The sequence below is a fragment of the Aptenodytes patagonicus genome, chromosome 3 (assembly GCF_965638725.1).
Source record: "Aptenodytes patagonicus chromosome 3, bAptPat1.pri.cur, whole genome shotgun sequence".
In the NCBI taxonomy this organism is placed as follows: Eukaryota; Metazoa; Chordata; class Aves; order Sphenisciformes; family Spheniscidae; genus Aptenodytes; species Aptenodytes patagonicus.
In genome coordinates, this window is record NC_134951.1 from 106,811,565 (window position 1) to 106,830,398 (window position 18,834).

The 18,834-nt window shown below is 42.5% G+C and overlaps 2 protein-coding genes across 4 annotated transcripts in view; one reads left to right on the top strand and one right to left on the bottom strand.

Moving 5' to 3' along the window:
* The window catches only part of SMYD2 (SET and MYND domain containing 2), a 30,206-nt gene extending 19,714 nt beyond the window's left edge, over positions 1–10,492 (top strand). For both annotated transcript variants that reach the window (XM_076334561.1, XM_076334562.1), the window contains 6 exons: positions 1,010–1,112; positions 3,486–3,596; positions 5,383–5,503; positions 6,287–6,461; positions 7,872–7,980; positions 10,074–10,492. In XM_076334561.1, coding sequence (XP_076190676.1) covers positions 1,010–1,112; positions 3,486–3,596; positions 5,383–5,503; positions 6,287–6,461; positions 7,872–7,980; positions 10,074–10,154 — 700 coding nt within the window. In that variant the 3' untranslated portion in view covers positions 10,155–10,492. The remainder of the gene's footprint in view (positions 1–1,009; positions 1,113–3,485; positions 3,597–5,382; positions 5,504–6,286; positions 6,462–7,871; positions 7,981–10,073) is intronic.
* A 1,255-nt stretch (positions 10,493–11,747) lies between these two features.
* The window catches only part of PTPN14 (protein tyrosine phosphatase non-receptor type 14), a 123,884-nt gene continuing 116,797 nt past the window's right edge, over positions 11,748–18,834 (bottom strand). For both annotated transcript variants that reach the window (XM_076334565.1, XM_076334566.1), the window contains exon 19: positions 11,748–18,701. In XM_076334565.1, coding sequence (XP_076190680.1) covers positions 18,573–18,701 — 129 coding nt within the window. In that variant the 3' untranslated portion in view covers positions 11,748–18,572. The remainder of the gene's footprint in view (positions 18,702–18,834) is intronic.

Below are 18,834 nucleotides of genomic sequence, written 5' to 3' on the forward strand. Positions count from 1 at the left end.
GAAAGTTACAGATGCCCAATTAAAGCAGGACCTGAGTTTGTTAAGTGCTGCATACAGACAGTAGTAGATAGTACTTGCTTCACAGATTCTCATTCTTCAGGCAGGTCTGTCTGAAGTCCATATCTTTGATCTACAGATTGGAAATTAAGGCCTTGAAATGCCCAGGATCAGAGTCATGGTGGAGAGAGGAGAGTATTAAACCAGGATGTTCTGGAAACATGTCCAACACCATCCTTTGTTTGTAAAAGCTCAGCATGCAAGAGCCAGATCTTTCCTACTTAACAGTTATGCCTGTGAACTAAAAAGACTGAAGAGACAATCATTATTTTGGTAGATTGGAAGAGAAAAAAATAAAATTATACATTTTGTCTCAAATAAGCAGCAAATTGCACTTTCTCCAAGCTTGGTAGTAAGGGGGAGTACTTTTCTCTAGTGGTCCAAGTTTTTGTGTAAGTCATGTGCTTGTATAACAGACAGAGGTCTCTTCCCTCCCACTTCAAACATGGAGGCCGTTTACGTTTGCACAGAAGCCAGCTAAAATTTTAACTCCCATCTTAAGATGCGATGTAGCAAATTACTTTTGTTTTCCTGTATTTGCTTGTTTCCTTTAGGTTAAATGTTTCTCTTTCTTTCTCTTCTGAGGAAAATAGTCTATCATAGGTAGCTAAACAGGATGTTGATAGTTAAGCTATGTGAACACCCCTGTCAGCTGTCCCGTAGCACTATAAGAATGGGAAAATAACAACTTGCCTAGTCCTGCAATAATAGGATTTAAAAAATTTTATGATTTATTAGCACAGCCGTTCTCCATATCATTAGAATGAATCATAGAATAACACTACAACAGATCTTCCCAAGGTTATCTTCATGTTAAGCCTCAGAATAAAAAGTTTACAGAGAGAGACTGACTCAATCTTTCAGACTTACTTGTTTTGTGAAGTGGTGCTTAACTTTTTGCCTGTTGCTTTTGATGGTGGTGGGGAAAAGGTTTACTTTTCTACTTTTACAGTGTTGCATTGATGAACCATAGCTGTTGCCCAAATGTGATTGTAACTTACAAGGGGACCTTGGCTGAAGTCAGAGCTGTTAAAGAGATTGAGCCTGGAGAAGAGGTAAATGCACTGTGTTTGAACGTACTCTGTACGCATGCATCCTAAAAGTAGGATCCATTCTGCTTTTCAGGATTCATTTCAATTAGATGACAGTTTAATAATGGGGAAGGATCTCTTGTTTCTCAGGGAAATGTAAGATGTTGCTTTGGAAAAGTTGGGTGGCTCTGGAGGGCTGAAGCGGTTCTCGGAGGCAGTATCCTATTTTGTGCTGAAACAAGGGAAGAGCACCTGCAGCAGTCACTGCGTATCTGCCAGCCTCTGTCTCAGTTTACCCATCTGCAAAATAAGGCTGAGTTTACTGATGTTTGGCTGGTGCTTTGAAATTCCAGGATCAAAGCAAATTATTACTGCTCTAATATTTCCCAGTATAATAGTAATGTATTGAAATTGAAGCCAGAATAAACAAGGTAAACGGGTACAGATAAGTCCTCTAACTTCTGTTTGGACAGAGCATCCACAAAACACGGGACTCAGTCATATCACCTCAGCAGCCTTTGGCTGGGAAGTCACGGAGGAACAACAGTGTGGTTTTAGGTGGAGCGAAGCTGAACAGCGATGGATAAAATTCTGTGAAATTGAATAAGTCTCTGGGTTTACCTTGAAACTTTCTCAATCAAATAATGAACTTGGCAGGGAGTCTTCAGCAGCAGAGCTGCTTTTTGCTTTAAAAAAAAAGAAGAAAGATGTTAAACAGAGTTGAGGAGGATGTTCAAATATCTGCAAGGGATGAAGATATGGAACATTCTCTCTGGGGAAGGAGTTTGCATAGAGTTTCAATGTCTCGTTTGTTAATGTTGATTTAGCGGGCAAAGTTAATGCTGATCAAAATAAGTTCGGATTTGATTTTGGTAACTCCTACCACTTTCTGAAGTACGTGATACCGGTTTTGAAGAAGGGGAGAGAGGTTATTTTTGTGGATTATAGCTGTTCACCATTGTGAACAAAGCGAGTTTAGTTGCTGGAGCCAAGGGTGAATGACTCAGGTGAGCAACTTCTTTTTATGCCATTTACTAACGATGATTTGTCTGTGATGTTGGCAGTCACTACAGATGCATTGTGGTAATGGACAAGGACTGATCTTGGTTTTGGAATTTTACTGTGGAATCCCGGACATTTCAGCGTTTTTGGGGAGGGCTTACTGTGAGCGGTAGAGATGTGGAGTATTTACCTTGCTTGGCGTCTTCTTTTGATTGAGTTGTGTCTTAGAAGCTGCATCAGTTCTCCAGGACCTCATGGCTTTTGCGCATTTGCTTTTCTGACACTTAAGCATTTTACAAATGTGAGCTCGTGGTTTTGCTTGGGCTCCGTGCAGTCTTACGGCCTGTGTCTCCATCTTCAGGTTCAATGTAGCCATTGCATCGCAACATTTTTAAAGTTTTTGCTGTAAATGGAACTCCTGCATTTTGCATGCTTTGAAAATAGGGAAGGGAGGAGAGGAGTGTGAGGGAAAGCGTGAGATCACCCAGAGTAAAAAGAAGAACATGTACTGTATGAAATTACAAGTACATTTTACTTTAAAGAAGAAAGAAACCTTGAGCATAAAGACTAAGCAAAACATTTCAAACAACTATAAATGAGGAAATGGAACTGAAACTGTTCCTTGGTCTGCAAAATGATCGACTGCGCTGTGCATATGACATGTTTCTTGGGGGAGATCTCATTTTAAAAACAGAGCATTAAAGCTAGTTGCAGGGGTTCTTTTCTGAAGACCATTGAAGTAGAGCAAAACTTAAGAATAGTGTATGTGAAGGGCCTTTAAAATGTTCAAAAGCAGGTTTTCTTTGCTTTAAATCTTTGCTGCTGAAGTAAATCTGATATTCATTCTCCTAGAACTGGAGCACTGGGCCTCTCTTCTTTTCAGAGATCTAAAGGTCTTGTCCTAAGTTTCTAAAGCTACCAGTGACTGCTGTTGCCCCAATTTTTGTAGGTTTTCAGAAAGAAAAATTTGAGATTCCAGCCTCCAAAAAACCAGGCCACTGCAATTTATCCTAGGCTGGATACCTGAAATCATTATTTTACTTCTGAAAAGTAGGCATCTCTTTGTAGTCTGACAGGAGCCTGAGATTTATGCTGTGATAGTTTCCTTATCCACACCTGAATCTTGCTGTCCTGGGTTTAAGCCAGGGTAATATTTGAGGGAAATTCCATAATTAATAGGAAAGGAAACACTTCTCTGTCAGATTGCATTCACAAATGGCAACTCCTGATGCTGCTGAGAGGCTTGGAATGTGAGGGAACAGGCAGGTGATGTGGCTGCAGGGATCCACAAGCTGCATGAATTTGTAGTCATTATACTGCATATACCAGAACTGGTAGTGATAAATATGTATAGTTACACTGCTTTTCACTGACTGCTGTGCTTTTACCGTATAGGTTTTTACCAGCTATATTGACCTATTGTATCCCACAGAAGACAGAAATGACCGGTTAAGAGACTCGTATTTCTTTAATTGTGATTGCAGGGAGTGCATTACAAAAGAAAAGGTAATAAAATCGGTGTGAAATATGCTTCTGACTGTCAAGGCACCTACCCAGGTCCTTAGATGTAGTATTGTATCTGGTTTAATTAAATTTTGGAAAGGAGGATAATGGAGGGAGGGGGATGGTTTTGTTTTTCTGTCTGGAAGACTTTCTGATACTCACTCTTTCCATGTAATCATGACATATCGGGAAATTTCCTGGTAGGTGCCTATTTAAAGATGAGCTACAAAGCAAAGATGAAAACTTTGTTAAAAGTAGAAAATTATACTGTGTCTATGCTACCTGGCCAAAAGAATTTAGCTCAGAACTCCATTTTTGTAACTGCATGTTTTCTACCAACTCCCAGCTGTGAAGCTTGCTTGAAGCATTTCTGGGGTCCTGTTCTGGGATAGAGTCCTGCTGCAGTTCCTGGTTGGGGCATCTCAGTCAATTCTAGGTGATGTCGTGTATGACATTGCTGGACGGTTTGGAGACCCAGCAGAATCTGCAAAACAAGCTTTCCTGCAGTGGCACCATGTCGTTCTTCTCACAGACAGGGTAGTCCTGGGTCACAGCCCCTTGTGATGCACAGGCCAGATTTACGTTCATTAGACATCACCTGGTGCTCTTCAAAGGACAAAGGCAGACATCCAGACAGTGTTCCTTAAAACAAGGTGTTTGTTATTTTGAACAAAAGCACTTACGGGGGGTCAAAAAAAGCACCCAAACCCAGCGATACTGAAACAGCTGTGCCTGTCCTACTAATTGTTTACTTATCCTTCAGTGGAGGTCCTAGAAGAATCGAGCTTCGTGTGGCTCATCTGTCATTCCAGTCAAGATCAGTCTGGCTGGCATAATCTGATCCTTAAGTTCTAGATTATTTTTTCCCCCGTTTTCGCAAAGGTGTCCTTTTAAGAGCTGCTTTCCAAACTGACCAGACAACCATCTCCTTCCTCTAAACGGTGTTGTCTTTTGTAACTTTTTTTCCCAAATAGTACCCAATATTCGTGTTTGAGGCCATTCTGTTGATACCGTAGTTGTGTTTTTCCCCACCGTTACCTTGATAATTTTGCCACTGAGTTTAATCAAGGCCAGGATTTAATCTGTCATTTCCAACAACATGCTACTCTTGGAATCACCTGTCACTCAGCCTCCTTCAGCTCTGGGAAGAGTCCCCTATAGCCCTCACAGCTGGCAGATGAAATAATAAAGGAAAAAGGAATCTAGCAACAATGTGAGGCTTAAGCAGCAAAAGGTGTCTCCAGGTTGCAGCTGACTCTTCATGAAGTAGAAAGTTAGATAGAAAGATAAGAGTAAGTGGAGCTGTCCAGCAGAAATAACACAATATGTGGAAACGTGGTTTTGTCTGCAGATATGAAGGATCCTTTTCCGTATTTAATATCATCTCGTTTTCCACTGAGCTATTGCTTGGTGGTAGGCCTAAGGTATTTGGGCTTTTCTAGCCTTAAAACTAAATTTGTTTTAATTCCTAATCTCTCAGAAGCAGTGAAATTTCCTATGTAAAACTGCTTTCATCGCAAAATCGAAAAGCTCTTGGATCTTTCAAAAGAAAGGGACTTCATGGAAGTAGAGAATGGCAGATGAACTGGAAGGCGCAGAGGATTCTAGGATTCCCAGCCAAGGCTTTAGAGAAAAATTGCAGGTGCACATTCTACCTTTGTTTTTACACTCTTTGAAGAGCTTAAGTTCCCATCTGTGTCTTTTTATTAGAGTAATTTTGTGTAGCAGGTGCACCTTTATTTGTAGGGCTTGGAACCTGTATTTATAACGTCCATTGTGTTTCCTTCAGGATAAAGAGAAACTGGAAATCCGCAAGCTGAATGATCCTCCATCAGCAGAGACGGTAGGGGACATGATCAAATATGCCAGGAACGTGATTGAGGAATTCAGGCGAGCCAAACACTACAAATATATCCTTTGTCTCACCCTGACTCCTCTGGCTTGGTGTGTGACCTAAAAAACTTACCTGCTGGATTGCTTCAGAAGTACCTGCAGGAGAAATACTATGACCATTAGAAGTTAAACATACCTCTGTCCTCTTTGTGTCTGAAGAGTTGTCCCTGGAGACAAGGGGCAGTTTAACCTTGCAGGTGCTGTGGGATTGTGAGACCCTGTGTTTGTTCCTTCCTGTGCGGCTCTCAGTTTCTAAGAGTGCAGCATACGGCTGTCTCCACGCAACAAGCCAGAGACTAGAGTGAGCCTAGGTGTGTGCATGTGTTAGTCTACTGTAATACTGCCTGGTTTTGGGAGACTGCAGCTACTGCTGGTGGTCACAAGCCCACCTGTTGTAACAGTGGTGCGATGCAGACAAAACCGCAAGATTCATTGGGCCAGAAGCAGACCAGGCTATCTCATGCCTGATTCAGTACCCACTGCGTGGGGAATTTCACTCCCCCTTCTTCTGACACATTGCTGGTGCGGTGGTGATTCAGGAAAGCTGCTTTTTTTGCTGCTTTTTAAATCTGAAAGCTAGTTTTGTAGAATATCTGAGTAGGAGGGGGAATAATCTCGTGAGCAGAATACCTCTCAAAGTAGCTCTGGGGTTGTAGCGTAGGTGCTTTGATGCCGTTTGAGAGAAAAGAGAACTTCTCGGAACCATTCTGAACAAGTTTAAGTCAATTCTTCTTCGGCATTACCAGGTAGTTGTCTAATCACAGACCATTTATTTATTGGGTTCCTTGACTTCTTCATACCTCCTGGTGAATTACTGGAGATCTGTGAACTTAGCCTGGACAAGATGGGTGCAGTGTTTGAAGACAGTAATGTTTATATGTTACATATGATGTACCAGGCCATGGGTGTCTGTCTCTACATGCAGGACTGGGAAGGTGCACTGCGTTACGGGCAAAAAATTATCAGACCATACAGGTAAATATGAGACTTTTTTTTTTTGCGCTCTAATTCAGTAATCTGAATAATTAAGACAAGTTTGGGCAGAGATCACTTCTCTCAGTACATATTGTATAAACACGCTACCCATGACATCACTACTCAAAAAGGAATGTTTAAATGCTGGGACAGATTTTGTTACTGTCAAAATGTGACCTGTGATATATAGCAGAAGGTGACTCTGAAATCCTTGCTTTGAGTTCTCAAAATAAGTGTGTACCACCTTGGATACTGTGCTAGTTCTGTCTAGCTAGATGAATACTGTATTTTTTAATATCCTAATACTTTACTAAAGCAGAGCTTCGAAGTGCATCTGCAGTCAGTATTATGTGTAAGGTAACGGAGGCAAAGCCCGCTGTTGCTGTTAACCTCCCGCCCTCTCCTGATCCTTTCTCTCCGCAGTAGCACAGCGGTCATGGTTGCAGGAGAGCAGAGCCCTGTCCCGGGGCTGGGGCTGAGCAGCAGAGGGAGCTGGAGCCGGGCTCAGCACTCGGAGGCTGTGGGTGCCCTGATGTCCCTGATCTCCACTGCCCTAGAGCTGGAGGCGTGGGAGAATGTGCAGGCTGAAGCCCCGTGTGGGGCAAGGCAGCACGCAGCCTCTGCAGGAAAAAATTAATACTCTCTCCGATTAAATTTTTCTGTGTTTTTACAGTAGTGATCTCGTTCATTAGAGCCAGCCCGTTATGCACTGTATCTGATCCTGCCATGGATCTCCCAAGCAGATTCTCATCTTGAGATGTGACTTTCTTGCCAGCTGGGGGGAGCACAAGTAAAGCTCTCCCTTTGGAGCAGATGCCAACGTAAAGTCACAGATCACTTGGCAGAGAGCAGCGATACAAAGAAGGAGCCAACATTCCCCCCCTGGGGGCTCAGTACTATTTATCTTCCCTGGGACTTGCCCAGCTCCTCTGGCTCCGAGCCTGGCATTCCAGGTCAGCTCTGCTGAACCGGACTCTGCTAGCTCAGTGTGTGCGAGTACAGAATGGCATGTGCGCTGTACGCGCTGCTGAGGGCCCCTCGCTTTCCATTAAAGACCAACTATTGTGGAATAGGCTGAGTTACTTCTGCGGGTGTAGGGTGGCTCCAAAACCTCATAACAATGCAGTCTCTTTCTGTGGCTGGCTAGACTAAAACTAGTGGCAGAAAGTCATTGCCATCTGACAGCTGTTTGGAGGCATATGGTAGTTTCAGTTCAATTCCCAATTGTCAGGCGTCCCCATCCCAGAAACAATTGGCACTGACTCTTGGCAGTCATGGCAGAGGGGATGAGCGGCGAATGGGCAGGGGCAACCAGAGGCAGCTTCTTGCCCCCTGAGAGGGGGCTGGGGGCTGGGAAAATGCTATGAAACTGCCAGGTTTGATAAAGCTGAATTTCTTTCTCTCTTGCAGTAAACATTATCCCTCCTACTCGCTGAATGTTGCCTCCATGTGGCTGAAATTAGGGAGGCTGTATATGGCGCTGGAGAACAGAACGGCTGGAGTTAAAGCCCTGAAGAGGGTATTTATTTCCCGGTTTCTTCATTAATAATACCAGTTCAGGCGTGGGATCATTGAAACGCTACGTGCTTCTCTGTCAGTAAACCTGGCTTGGTAGGAAATGCACCATGTGTTAATATATTTGGTTACTGGATTTTTGGCTCAGTTTCGATTTTTCCAAAGATGCAGTATAGGTCTGTTCTCGCATACAAGGGGTCTTACATTTTCACGGTGGGCTTCTAGTGCAGCAGCTGGAGTGAGCATTATGCTTAAACATTTGCTATATGTTCTTCACTGAGCTAGAGCTGTACTAGTGTAGACGAAGCAGAACTCTGGCTTCTCCTCACTTGCTAGGTAAGGACAGAAAAAATGCTTGGCTCTTAGTGTGGCACACAGTGTTTCATTGAAGTCTGTGATTTCTATATCCAAGTTAAACTAGGCATGCTTTTGGTGGTTATTTGTTCTGGAACCAATTGATTTTTAAGTAGGGAAGGGAATTCAATGCATATGGTAATGCTGAAATTGGCAAATACAGCATTTGGTTTTACATTTTTCTTCACCCCTTTTTATTAGTCTGTTCCTTTTTCTTTAGTTTTTTTTATTCTTCTGGTTTTTTATTGGTCTGAACCATGTTTCTTGACTTTCTTCCCCTATTCTCGTTGGACAGAAGTTTATTTTAGTTTCTTAAGCATCAGTGACTACTGTAGCATATAATGACTCGGTGTGGAATGTCACGATTTTTTTTTTTTTCTCTTCCTTTTTAGATGCTGGCAAGTTTTTAGCCAGCAATAACAGAGCCATCCAGCCACGGTGAAAGATAGTGCAAGAATATATGCTCTAAAATTTAACTGTTACCTAGTTTAAAATTAGCATAGATTTTTTTTTTTTTTTTTTTTTCCTTCGCTGTGGTGTTAAAGCTTTGACTAAAACTGGGATGTGTGCCAGTAGGAACATGGGATGGGGGGTTGGGAACCGTAGGTAGATTTGTTGGCATAGTTAGCTTCCTAACCCAAACACTTTCTAATGACTCACTTCCAAAAGCTGCCTACAGGAACTGCCCGAAGTCATCCCAGCCCCTGATGTTTGGGATTTAGTGGAAAAACAAAACCATTGTTTTCTGTCAGTTTGCAAGCAGCTCGTCCAGAAGACCCTCCTTTCTTCTTTTGGGCAGGAGGGGGAACGGAGTAATTTCTCACTGCTGCTGAGGTGGAACCAAAGGCTCTTGTTGTACTGACTTAACAATATAAGAGTATAATTCCATAAAAGTTTCCCGAGGAGAAAATGACTAAATGCTCCGATGGCTAGGATGCTGCAACTCCTTGCTTTATCTTAGCACTGTGGTCTTCAAATATTCTCAGACTTACTCTGAACGTGCTTCTTTCAGTCTTACCTACCGCTGCCTTTTATTACATCTGTTTGGGGCCACTGCTGTCCTCTTCTGAAGTGGAAATCTTGCCTCTACACCCACTCCGCAACGCAGTGTGGATAGTGGCAGGAAAGTGCAAGTCAGTGGGTTTGGCTGCCTGAAATGCTCACTCTTAGGACCAGAGCAGGCTGTAGGTGAAATGGCGGGGAGTCGGGCACAGCAGTGTCTGTCCGAACCTGACAAGATCTCGCTTTTGCCTCAGTGGTTGCCTAAGCAATTCCTTCCTTCGTAAAGCATTGGTAGCCCCTGGAACCGGTGGAGGGTTTACAGAATCAAGTCTGAAATGCCTTAAGGTAACTTCTGCAATATAGGCCTGCTCGTCAGTCTGACAGCTGAAGGATGAATTGGTAGGAACAGAGCTCTGTCTGATACTGGTTAAGTCCTCTGCCAGAATATTACCCGCCCCACTTGCAGTTTTCTGTCCTGGAGCTGGTTGCATTCAAAGTAGTTTTGTCAGGAATATCATTTTGAAAGGTGCTTTGGGATCCTTTAAGATGAAAAATGTATTCTCTGAATGTAAAACCTTTATTACTTAGTTTTGAATTTCATTTTATTTCCTACTGGGTTTATGACTACAAGGGGACAAAAAGTAGCTAGAGGTGTCAGACTGTTTCAAACCTCTAAAGAGAGTATTTATAGCCTGGTGTTATATATGAATCAATTGTGTGAATATTTTTTTCTTTTCATAGGCAATTGCTATCATGGAAGTAGCACACGGGAAGGATCATCCATACATTTCAGAGATCAAAAAGGAATTAGAGGACCACTGAGCCTTTGAATCTATGCAATCCTTCAAACCTTTATTTAAAAAGCCTTGTTATGGAAACCTTCAGGAGCGCTTTGAAAAGCGGTAGAGTATGAACACAGTTCTGTCCTATAATTGGAATGACAAACACACTTAGGCCTTGCAAAATGTTCCTAGCTTCCACACATCTACAATTGCCTTTTTTCCTCCTTTTTTTTTTTTTTTAAGGAAGCATCCATGGTTTCTTAAAGGTTATGCCTTTTGACAGCTCATGCAAAAATAGCCATTTTTTTTCTTTATGGATTTTAATGTGTATCTATCTTATTTGTGTAAAGTAAATAAAGTGGTCTTGACCCCTCTTGATTCCACTTGTACACTTACATGAGTGCAATAGTTTTGTGACATCTACTTTTGCCTAAGTCAGTCAGTCACTTAATCTGCCAAATTAATTAGCAAAAGCTGTACTTTTTTGTTTGGTTTAGTATCCAGTTCCTCTTTTCACAAATCGTTTTTGTTTGCAGTGGCTTAGCTGAGAGAAAGGGGAAGTGGGGGTGATGAATTCTGCGCATCGTGCAGGAAATCCACCACCTTTCCCCCGGCCAGGTAATCTGCAGGCCCATCACTGCTCCTGGCACGTGGGGATTCATCGCTGTAAGGACCTAGAGCTCAGCATGCGTTGCACAGAGAACGCTGGCGCCTGCCTCAGAGCTCGAAGGCTTGCACAAGACACGAACTGTGCCACTTCTGGCTTTTTAATCCCCTTTACAAGTTGAAGTGAATTTACTGCAGAGGAGGGCTCATATTTCCTTATCGCCACACCTTTGGCTCCAGTGGATTAAAACTATTCTATTAATACGTTAGCAGTTACTTTTAATAGAGGAACAAGAACATATTCTGAGGAAAAAATCCAGGACTGGGCTTTCTCTGCCCATGTGTAAGACCGGAGGGCTGGTTTCTTTCCTCTGTTTAGATCAATGGCAGGAGATTGCTTTTAAGGATGGGGAAGGAAGAGGAGGGAGAGTGTGGCTGTGTACTTCCAGCACCAAAGTTGAAATATGTTGCATGGTAAAACTACATGACCATTCCTTACTGCTTTCACAGCTTATAAAGTACGATGAGAGAGAGAACACATCACCATTAAGAACTTCATCGTATTTTCTTTCTTGTAAGCGCTGCTCTGCAAATAAAACTGCTAGAAAATAAGGGTTTGTCAGCTCGTTTTGCCGAAAGCTTCCATTGCTCTCTAGCCAGCAATTGTTGCTGGAGTACATAAAACTGCACCAGATCTTACGATTCCAGAAAGCCAAGGCCACTTAACTACAGCCAAGCCTAGGAAGAGGGCACTAGCTGACTCTTTTTATCCTAACTTTACCTTGTCAAGCAAACCCTTCTCCAGGGAAACAGCACCTTCACTTCAACATCAAAGAATGGGATTAGCCTAGCACGCGCACCACTAGGAGCCTTGCCCCTGTGAAACTCGGATTACCGTTTACTGAAGGTTCTTCAAAACTCACTGTGGCCCTGGCTGCGCCTAGCAGTTTAACAGGGGAAACCAACACGAGCACAATAGGTGCACATACAAAACCTTAAGGTGGTACAGGAAAGAACACAAGCATAGTTTTCCTTGAAAAAAATGGTTTATTTTATACTGTGAATATGAAGGACAGCCTTACCAAAAAACCTTAGTGACTGAAGACGTTCTCGTAGTTGCAAAAGCATATAAGAAACTATTTACACAAAAAGGCAGTGAAAGGGGTAAAAAAATTATTGCAGTCAATTAATGCTGAATAGAACTTTATAAAAAGAGAAAGAAAAGAAACAGTGCAAAAATACTGTCAAAAGTAATCAGTTCTATACACAAGATAAAACTGACAAGCATAAGCTTATGTACTGATATGAATAATACATTAGAATATAAAATAGCATGCATAGATTTATTTTTTTAAAGGCTTTCAATAGCATAGAATAGTTCTGCCATTCAGCCCTAACAGGAGGGAGTGGGGGGGCAGGAAGGGCATAGAACTGATGTCTCCTTTCTCTACAAAATGTGTACATACAATGAGGTCGTGAGAGTCAGATCACTGTTTTGTGCTGAACTGTCATGTACAGAATTACAGAACAAATACAACAGGAAGCATCAAAATACTGAAGTAAAACAGGACAGTAAAATCCAGTGACATAAAACTTACTTAAACATGTTATTTCATTTAACACGTCCCACACAATTATATATGGGAGTATTACAGTCATCTGCATGTGTAAACTTTTTTCCTTTGTAAAATAGCCAAAGAAAGGTACTTTACTAATGAGGAAAACATGTTTTCCATACGGAGCAATCTCAACAGGATACACATCCTATTAACAGTGTCTCTGGCACTAAAGGTCTGTTTTCTTTTAAGGACCGAGTAGCAGCGAGAACATACTTCTATTTCACATACACTAAAAGGAAGTTCTTATAGACGTAATGTACGTTAAGTTGTGGAACTCACCAACACAGGGCGTTGTGAAGGCCGGAGGAATAAATGCGTTTTAATGAGAAGGTAACGTGATTCATGGAAGATGGATCCATCACAGTGAGCAGGATGTAACTTTCACCTCGGGAAGCCCCCGAAGGCCCGGTTGCCAGGTGTGCTAGAGGGGCTGAGCACCCTCCTCTAGACACATTCATCTCTCTTCCTTAAGCATCAGCTACCAGCCGCTGTCCAAGACAGGGTGCGACCTCTAGCCTGCCATGGAAGTGTTTTGTAGAAGCCTTCCTCATCAGGGAACACTGCCCCTGAAATATCTGGAGCTGAGTGTCCAAAACACTGAGTCCTTATCCCCGTGATTTGGAAGAGCAAAAACTATCGAGCTCTATAGTCATTTCAGGGATCAGCTGAAGTATTAGTCTTTCCCTTGCTGTTAAATAGTGCTGGGATTCTTCAGCCAAAGCTGCTATGTTCCCGCTGACTTCCCGTTCACCCTCCAAAGGCAAAGTCCTGCTGCTGTAGCACGTGCGAAACTCGCAGTGAGGGTGCACACAACGCACGGGCATCAAAACTTAACACGCTGAAAAAAACCACCAACCGAAAAATGGCCGAGAGGATCCAAGGGAATTGTAGTGTAAGATACTCTAAAAACGCTGACAAAATTTACTTACTTTTAAATATTTTCTATATAAACACTGCTATTTCTGACCTGTGCGCTAAGTGTTTTGTTTCACAATCTAACAATAGTTTATGGCTAAGACCTCCATCTTCTGTTATTCGGCCAACAGCCCAAGCAGCCAGCTGTTCCTTCCTCAAATCACAATCCCTGCAAGCCAAGGCTACACGCAGCTGCATGCGTCATGTCCTCCTCTAAAGACTTGGACAGCATCTGTAGTTCCCATAGCAGCAGATTCTACAAGAAAACCTTTCTAGAAGGCTAAGAACGAGATGGGGACAATTGCCTTCAGGGTTTTGCACTTGCAACCTTTCTCTTGTTGGCATCAAAACCCATCTCCAAACTCCATGTGACTAGGACTATACACCAGCAGATTTACATCCATTTTTATAGAGGGGTGGACAAATGATGTTTTCATGCAGTGCTTCCCTTTCCAGGTCAGTTCTGGGTATTCGCTCCTTCAATATGACGCATCCTTTATTTCATGCAGTGGGTGCCACCTCAGCTCTCTGGCTGTACGGCATTCTTTTCCATAAAGACAAGCAGCAGAAATTTAACTCCGACCTCTCTCAGTGGTGCACGAGAGCTGCTACGGCAGATACCGGCCATACTGATGCTCCCACTTCCTGAGCACACAGTTCACAAACTGTTCGTGGGACTGACAGCAGCTCATTCAGCCATCATCTCCTCCCAGGAGACTAGTGGGAGCTCGGCTGTTGAGAATGCAGCATGCTCAGTAGCGGCTGAATTTTCCCCATAGATTTGTGTGCTATATCCAAGCAGGAGATTGCCCATCAGCATTTATTTTAGAGTCGCTTGTGGGCTGCACAGACATAGCAAGTATTGGATCAAAAAATAATTATTAGCTTAAAATGGCCATCTCTATTAAAGCACTGAGACTTACTCATTCTTTTCCAACCTATGTTTTTCCATTTGCATTTCTGTCTGTTTACAAGTAATTAAATAAAAAATAAAAGCTCTTGAAATCATGCAAATATTTAGTAATACTTGTAGCTGAGGCAACTGATTTAAATAAGTGGAACAGAAATGCCCTGCAATATAACTTTTTATAAAGGACTGCATTAGCAATGGGTTGAATAAATTCTCACAGATGTGTCTCCTGCCAGCTGAAACTAGTTTAGGGAAAAGGTATTTCCAATAAGGCTGAGCATTTAGGGTCCCTATATACCTATATAGGGGAAAGTTTGTGGGGTCAAGCTTCATCTTTCCTCAGGTAATCAAGGACAAGAGGCGCCAAAGCAGGCCTGTGGAGGAGCTGGAACGAGTAGGACCTGAGCAGCTAACGTCCACCATCCTCCAGTGCGGCCTGCGGAGGATGGAAGGAAACAGGACGTCCACAGCACTGAGCAGCGTCAGAACTCGGCTGTCATCTCTCCCATCCCTGGTCGGACAATGCTCAGACCGTAACTTTAACCAAAAATTTGATGCCAGCAACCTCGATACTATCATTGTTAAGAGTTTAGAGAAAAGAAAAAGAAAAAAAAAAAAGAGGGTGTTAAATTGCAAATTTAAATACAGATTAAGAGTGCACAAAAAGGAAAACATACACAATGGATTCCCAAGTCAGACTTGCTTACCCACTCCAAGTTCTCTCTTTGAAAGAATCAGGGAGCGTAGGCTAAACGTGCCAGACTGCAACATGGGTGCCTTGGGAGAAGACTGCTTGTGTCAAACTGTTTAAGGTGCAGCTCCATTCATTGACTATGCATCTTTGCAAGATTTTCAATCCAGACTTTACTCCGAATGGATGAAACTGGTCTCTTAGAACCTACCCACTGTCATGCTTTGATGTTAAAAAACCCACGCGACACAACAGACAGCAACCCCAGGCTGTCCTCCTTTTCTGCTTAAGGACTCTGCTGTTAAAGCCTGCGGGACACAAACTAAACAGTACTGTTGCTTTAAGTCTCGTGTTCATTCCTGATGAAATTGGATGCAAAATGTATTTTCCTGTCACTCCCTAAAGGTTAGGAAATACTGCCCAAGCAATTTAGGCCCGATAAAACGACAACAGGTTCAAAAGTCAGACGGTTCAGTTTTTCCCCTACAAAACTGTATCACATTTTAATCGTAAAATGTCGGCATGCTGCGGTTTGGTTGCAAGCTGAGGTGGAAAGGAACCTCTGAAGATGTGCACCAGCCCAATTCACTTATGATATTAGCAGATCTGGTCAAGATAAAATCTAGCAGGAAAAATACATTGAAGTCAGATGAAAGGAAAAGTTTAAAATTACCATTCTTTGACAATGAAAGGGAAAAAGTGAGTCACATTGGCCTCTATCTACCATAGCAGCCACGTTAGGAGTTAATTGGAAATGACTGTTTACTATGTGGCCACATACTTGGCTCATTAATAGGCACTGACTTAATTTGGAAAGGATTTTTGGTGCCATTTTGTAATTAATATTTTTCTAAGACACCTATGATGCATCTTTGCATAAAAAACATTTGCTTAATTTTCTTCCTTTCAAACACAGCTCTTTACGTTCTCTTATGCAGTAACTTTCCTGTGCTCGCTGTAGAAACAGAAGTATACGTTTCAGCCAAGAAGAGCTGAATAATAAGACATAGGAAGAGATCCTTTTCCCTCCTGATTTTCTACTTCTCACATCCGAGCGGAGCAATGGGACTTGACAGCTCTGAGCTCAAACTTAATTCATCATTAGGAAATTATTCAAAAAGCTATAACGAGATAACTAATTTAATACACTTTGCTTCGAGGTTTATTCCTTGGCTTATTTCCCAGATATAAAGCATCTCTGTGCAATTATCATGCAGATGCTGCTGAAAAGACTTTAAATGGTTGCTGCTAATTTAACAAGAGAGATGTTGGCATTGGCAGAAGAAGTTAGAGGAAAACTGAAGTTGACTGAAAACTCAACTGATCCCTAAAAGGAACACGGTCAAGATACTACAGCTAAGTAACTCCTCACCGTTTGTTGGTAGCTAGAAGTCTCCGCCAGAATCCTTGTCGCCTCGTTAGGCCTGTACTGCAGAGTACCAAAGCAACACAGCACAGTTTCAAATACATTTAAGAAGCATTCTGGTACTGAGCCTTAGATTAAGCTCCCACTGATTTTAGGGAAAGGTGGGTGTGTAGGTCCCTTTAGTGCTGAAGTTGAGCGTGCTTGTAGGCTTAGGCCTTTGTATGTTGACCAGGGGTTCGGAGGTGGGGATGCAATGGAAAAGCAATGATGGGACTAAAAGATGAAATTTATCTAGGAAAGCGATACCAAGAAAGATAGTTTCACCGTGACAGGGTAACTGCGTTGCATCACGTGCCCCGAGAGGCTGCGAAATCTCCACCCTTGGAGATTGCTCCCTCCTGGGCAAGCCTATCCAACTTTGAAGTTAGCCGTGGGGTGAGCAGGGCCGGGAGCAGAGACCTCCAAGGCTCCTCTCCAGCCTGATCCATTCTCTAGCGGTCCGACAGGACTGCGGAGTCGAAGCAGGGCTGGACTGCCCGCAGGAGGGTGGCAGCGTGCAGAGATGGGAAAGGGGAGTCGGTGTGAGGAGGGGAGCAACCTCAGTGCAGGAACTTTCCATCTCTTACACCAGAAATAACAGCGTGGGAGTCCCACCACAACTTGCTAAAGCTTTTTTTTTTTAATTTTTCCTTTTTAAATTTTTTTAAAGTGCAGTTACTATCACTTCTAAATAACTGTAAGTAAATGCTACCACGCACACACTGCAACGTAATTCATAACTCCAGTGAAATAAACAGTTTGGAGAAAGGAATATGCACTAAGTTGTGCAAAACAGCTAGCCAATGCCGAGGGAGAGAGGATGAGGAAGAGAGGGGAGGAGAGGTCTAACTGCTGAGATACTTACAGGACACATGGCTTTTTCCTTAGCTCTGTCATAGATTTCATTGTTGGCCTAGGGCAAGCCAGTTAAGAATCTGTGCCCTAGTAACGCAGTGGTGGAGGTTTGTTTCCCTTTCCTGTTCCGATTGTAAACTTCAGGCAAGGACTGTTTCTCCTTTATGTATTTATACGCATCCTCCTAATCCTAACTGGAATCCCTGAACACTACCAGGATAAAATAGTAATAATAAATAGGAGGGAGAATCCAAAGTGACCAGACAGAGAAGAGAGATGATCTGTGCAATTTAATACAAAACCCACCCTAACAAAGTGAGGTTCACCAATACCGAAAGGAAGACTGCTCCATACGTTCATAAACCACAAGACAGCGATGGGGGAAGAATCAAGGCAGACTCTGAGCTAAAGCCATCAAGGGTCACTTTTTGGAGAACTCGGATATGGAGGAAAGACCATATTGATCATTTTGACAAAGTTCAAATAACTAGAAAGTAAAATTATTATGGTGCCGAAGACAATATTTCACACAGGAAACTAAGGCAACTGGAGATGCCTAACTTAAATGAGATTCCTTTTCTACAGGAGGAGCCTTAAGGCAATAAACTTTGAGTGTAATTCATGAAAAGGTGCTTGATTTGAGTTTTTTTCAGCTGCATTTAGTTGAAATTCCTCTGCTGCTCAACCCACAGCCCACCACAGTTACCGGAAAGACTCATTCACTGACTTCAGCCTGCTCTGGGTCACTGCACTTCACCCTGCGCTGCTTTGACTCTTACGAATCCCTTCAAGGACTGCAGACAGTAGCAAAGGCCTCGTTTAAAAGATCCAACATTGCTTTTTACAAGGCCTAATCCAAAACGGTAATTCTCATAGAATTTGAACAGTTTAGCGCCCAAAACTCTCTGCCCTCACAACAGCCTGTGTTTGAGCCCTCTGTAACGTGCTCTGCTGCCTGGACATCCCTGCCCCAGGACTGCGTGCCCTCAGCTTCCACTCGTACAGAGCCGTAGCTGACATCCAGCAGGTCTTGTTTTTACCATGGAAGCCACATATCTGGGTCCAAAATACTCTTACGTGAGAAAAAGCCCACTGCCCAAGTAACTGTTCATTTCAGAAGCTGTGTAGCAAATAAAAAGCCAGTAAACTACCTTTACAAAGGATTGCTTTCCTTATGGACATGTTACAATGCAGACCAGTCATGTCAAATGTGGTTCAATTTGAAGGTCACCAAGTTTTACAAGTTATTAAAGTAATTCACAAGTTATTCCAAGAAAAATAAATTATATCTTGTATAAAATAATCCACGGGAGACTCTAGTAAAGAACAATCATTCCTTGCTTTCAAGACAACTTTAAAAAGTGCAGTATCTGCACAGTGTTGTCAAGGCAGTTCCCCTTGTTCATCAGTAAGGTTCAGTCAGATCCACAAAGCTGGGTCTGGGATGTTTGAGAAGGTTAAATAAGTCTGGAGTTTTGCAGGAACTGGATGAGCACTTGATAGACAAACTTGTACTGGGCTATGGTCTGGATCATAAACATTCTCTGCTCCCGCAGGTGTCTCAGCATCACAGGAACGTCCACTTTCTGTAAAGCAAAGAAACAAAAAGCATAAGGATGTAGGTTCATTAAATCAAACAATTGTTGTCCTAAATATCAGTTATCTGACACAGGGAACTGTACTGTAGTTATATAATGTAATGAATTATAACCAACTGTA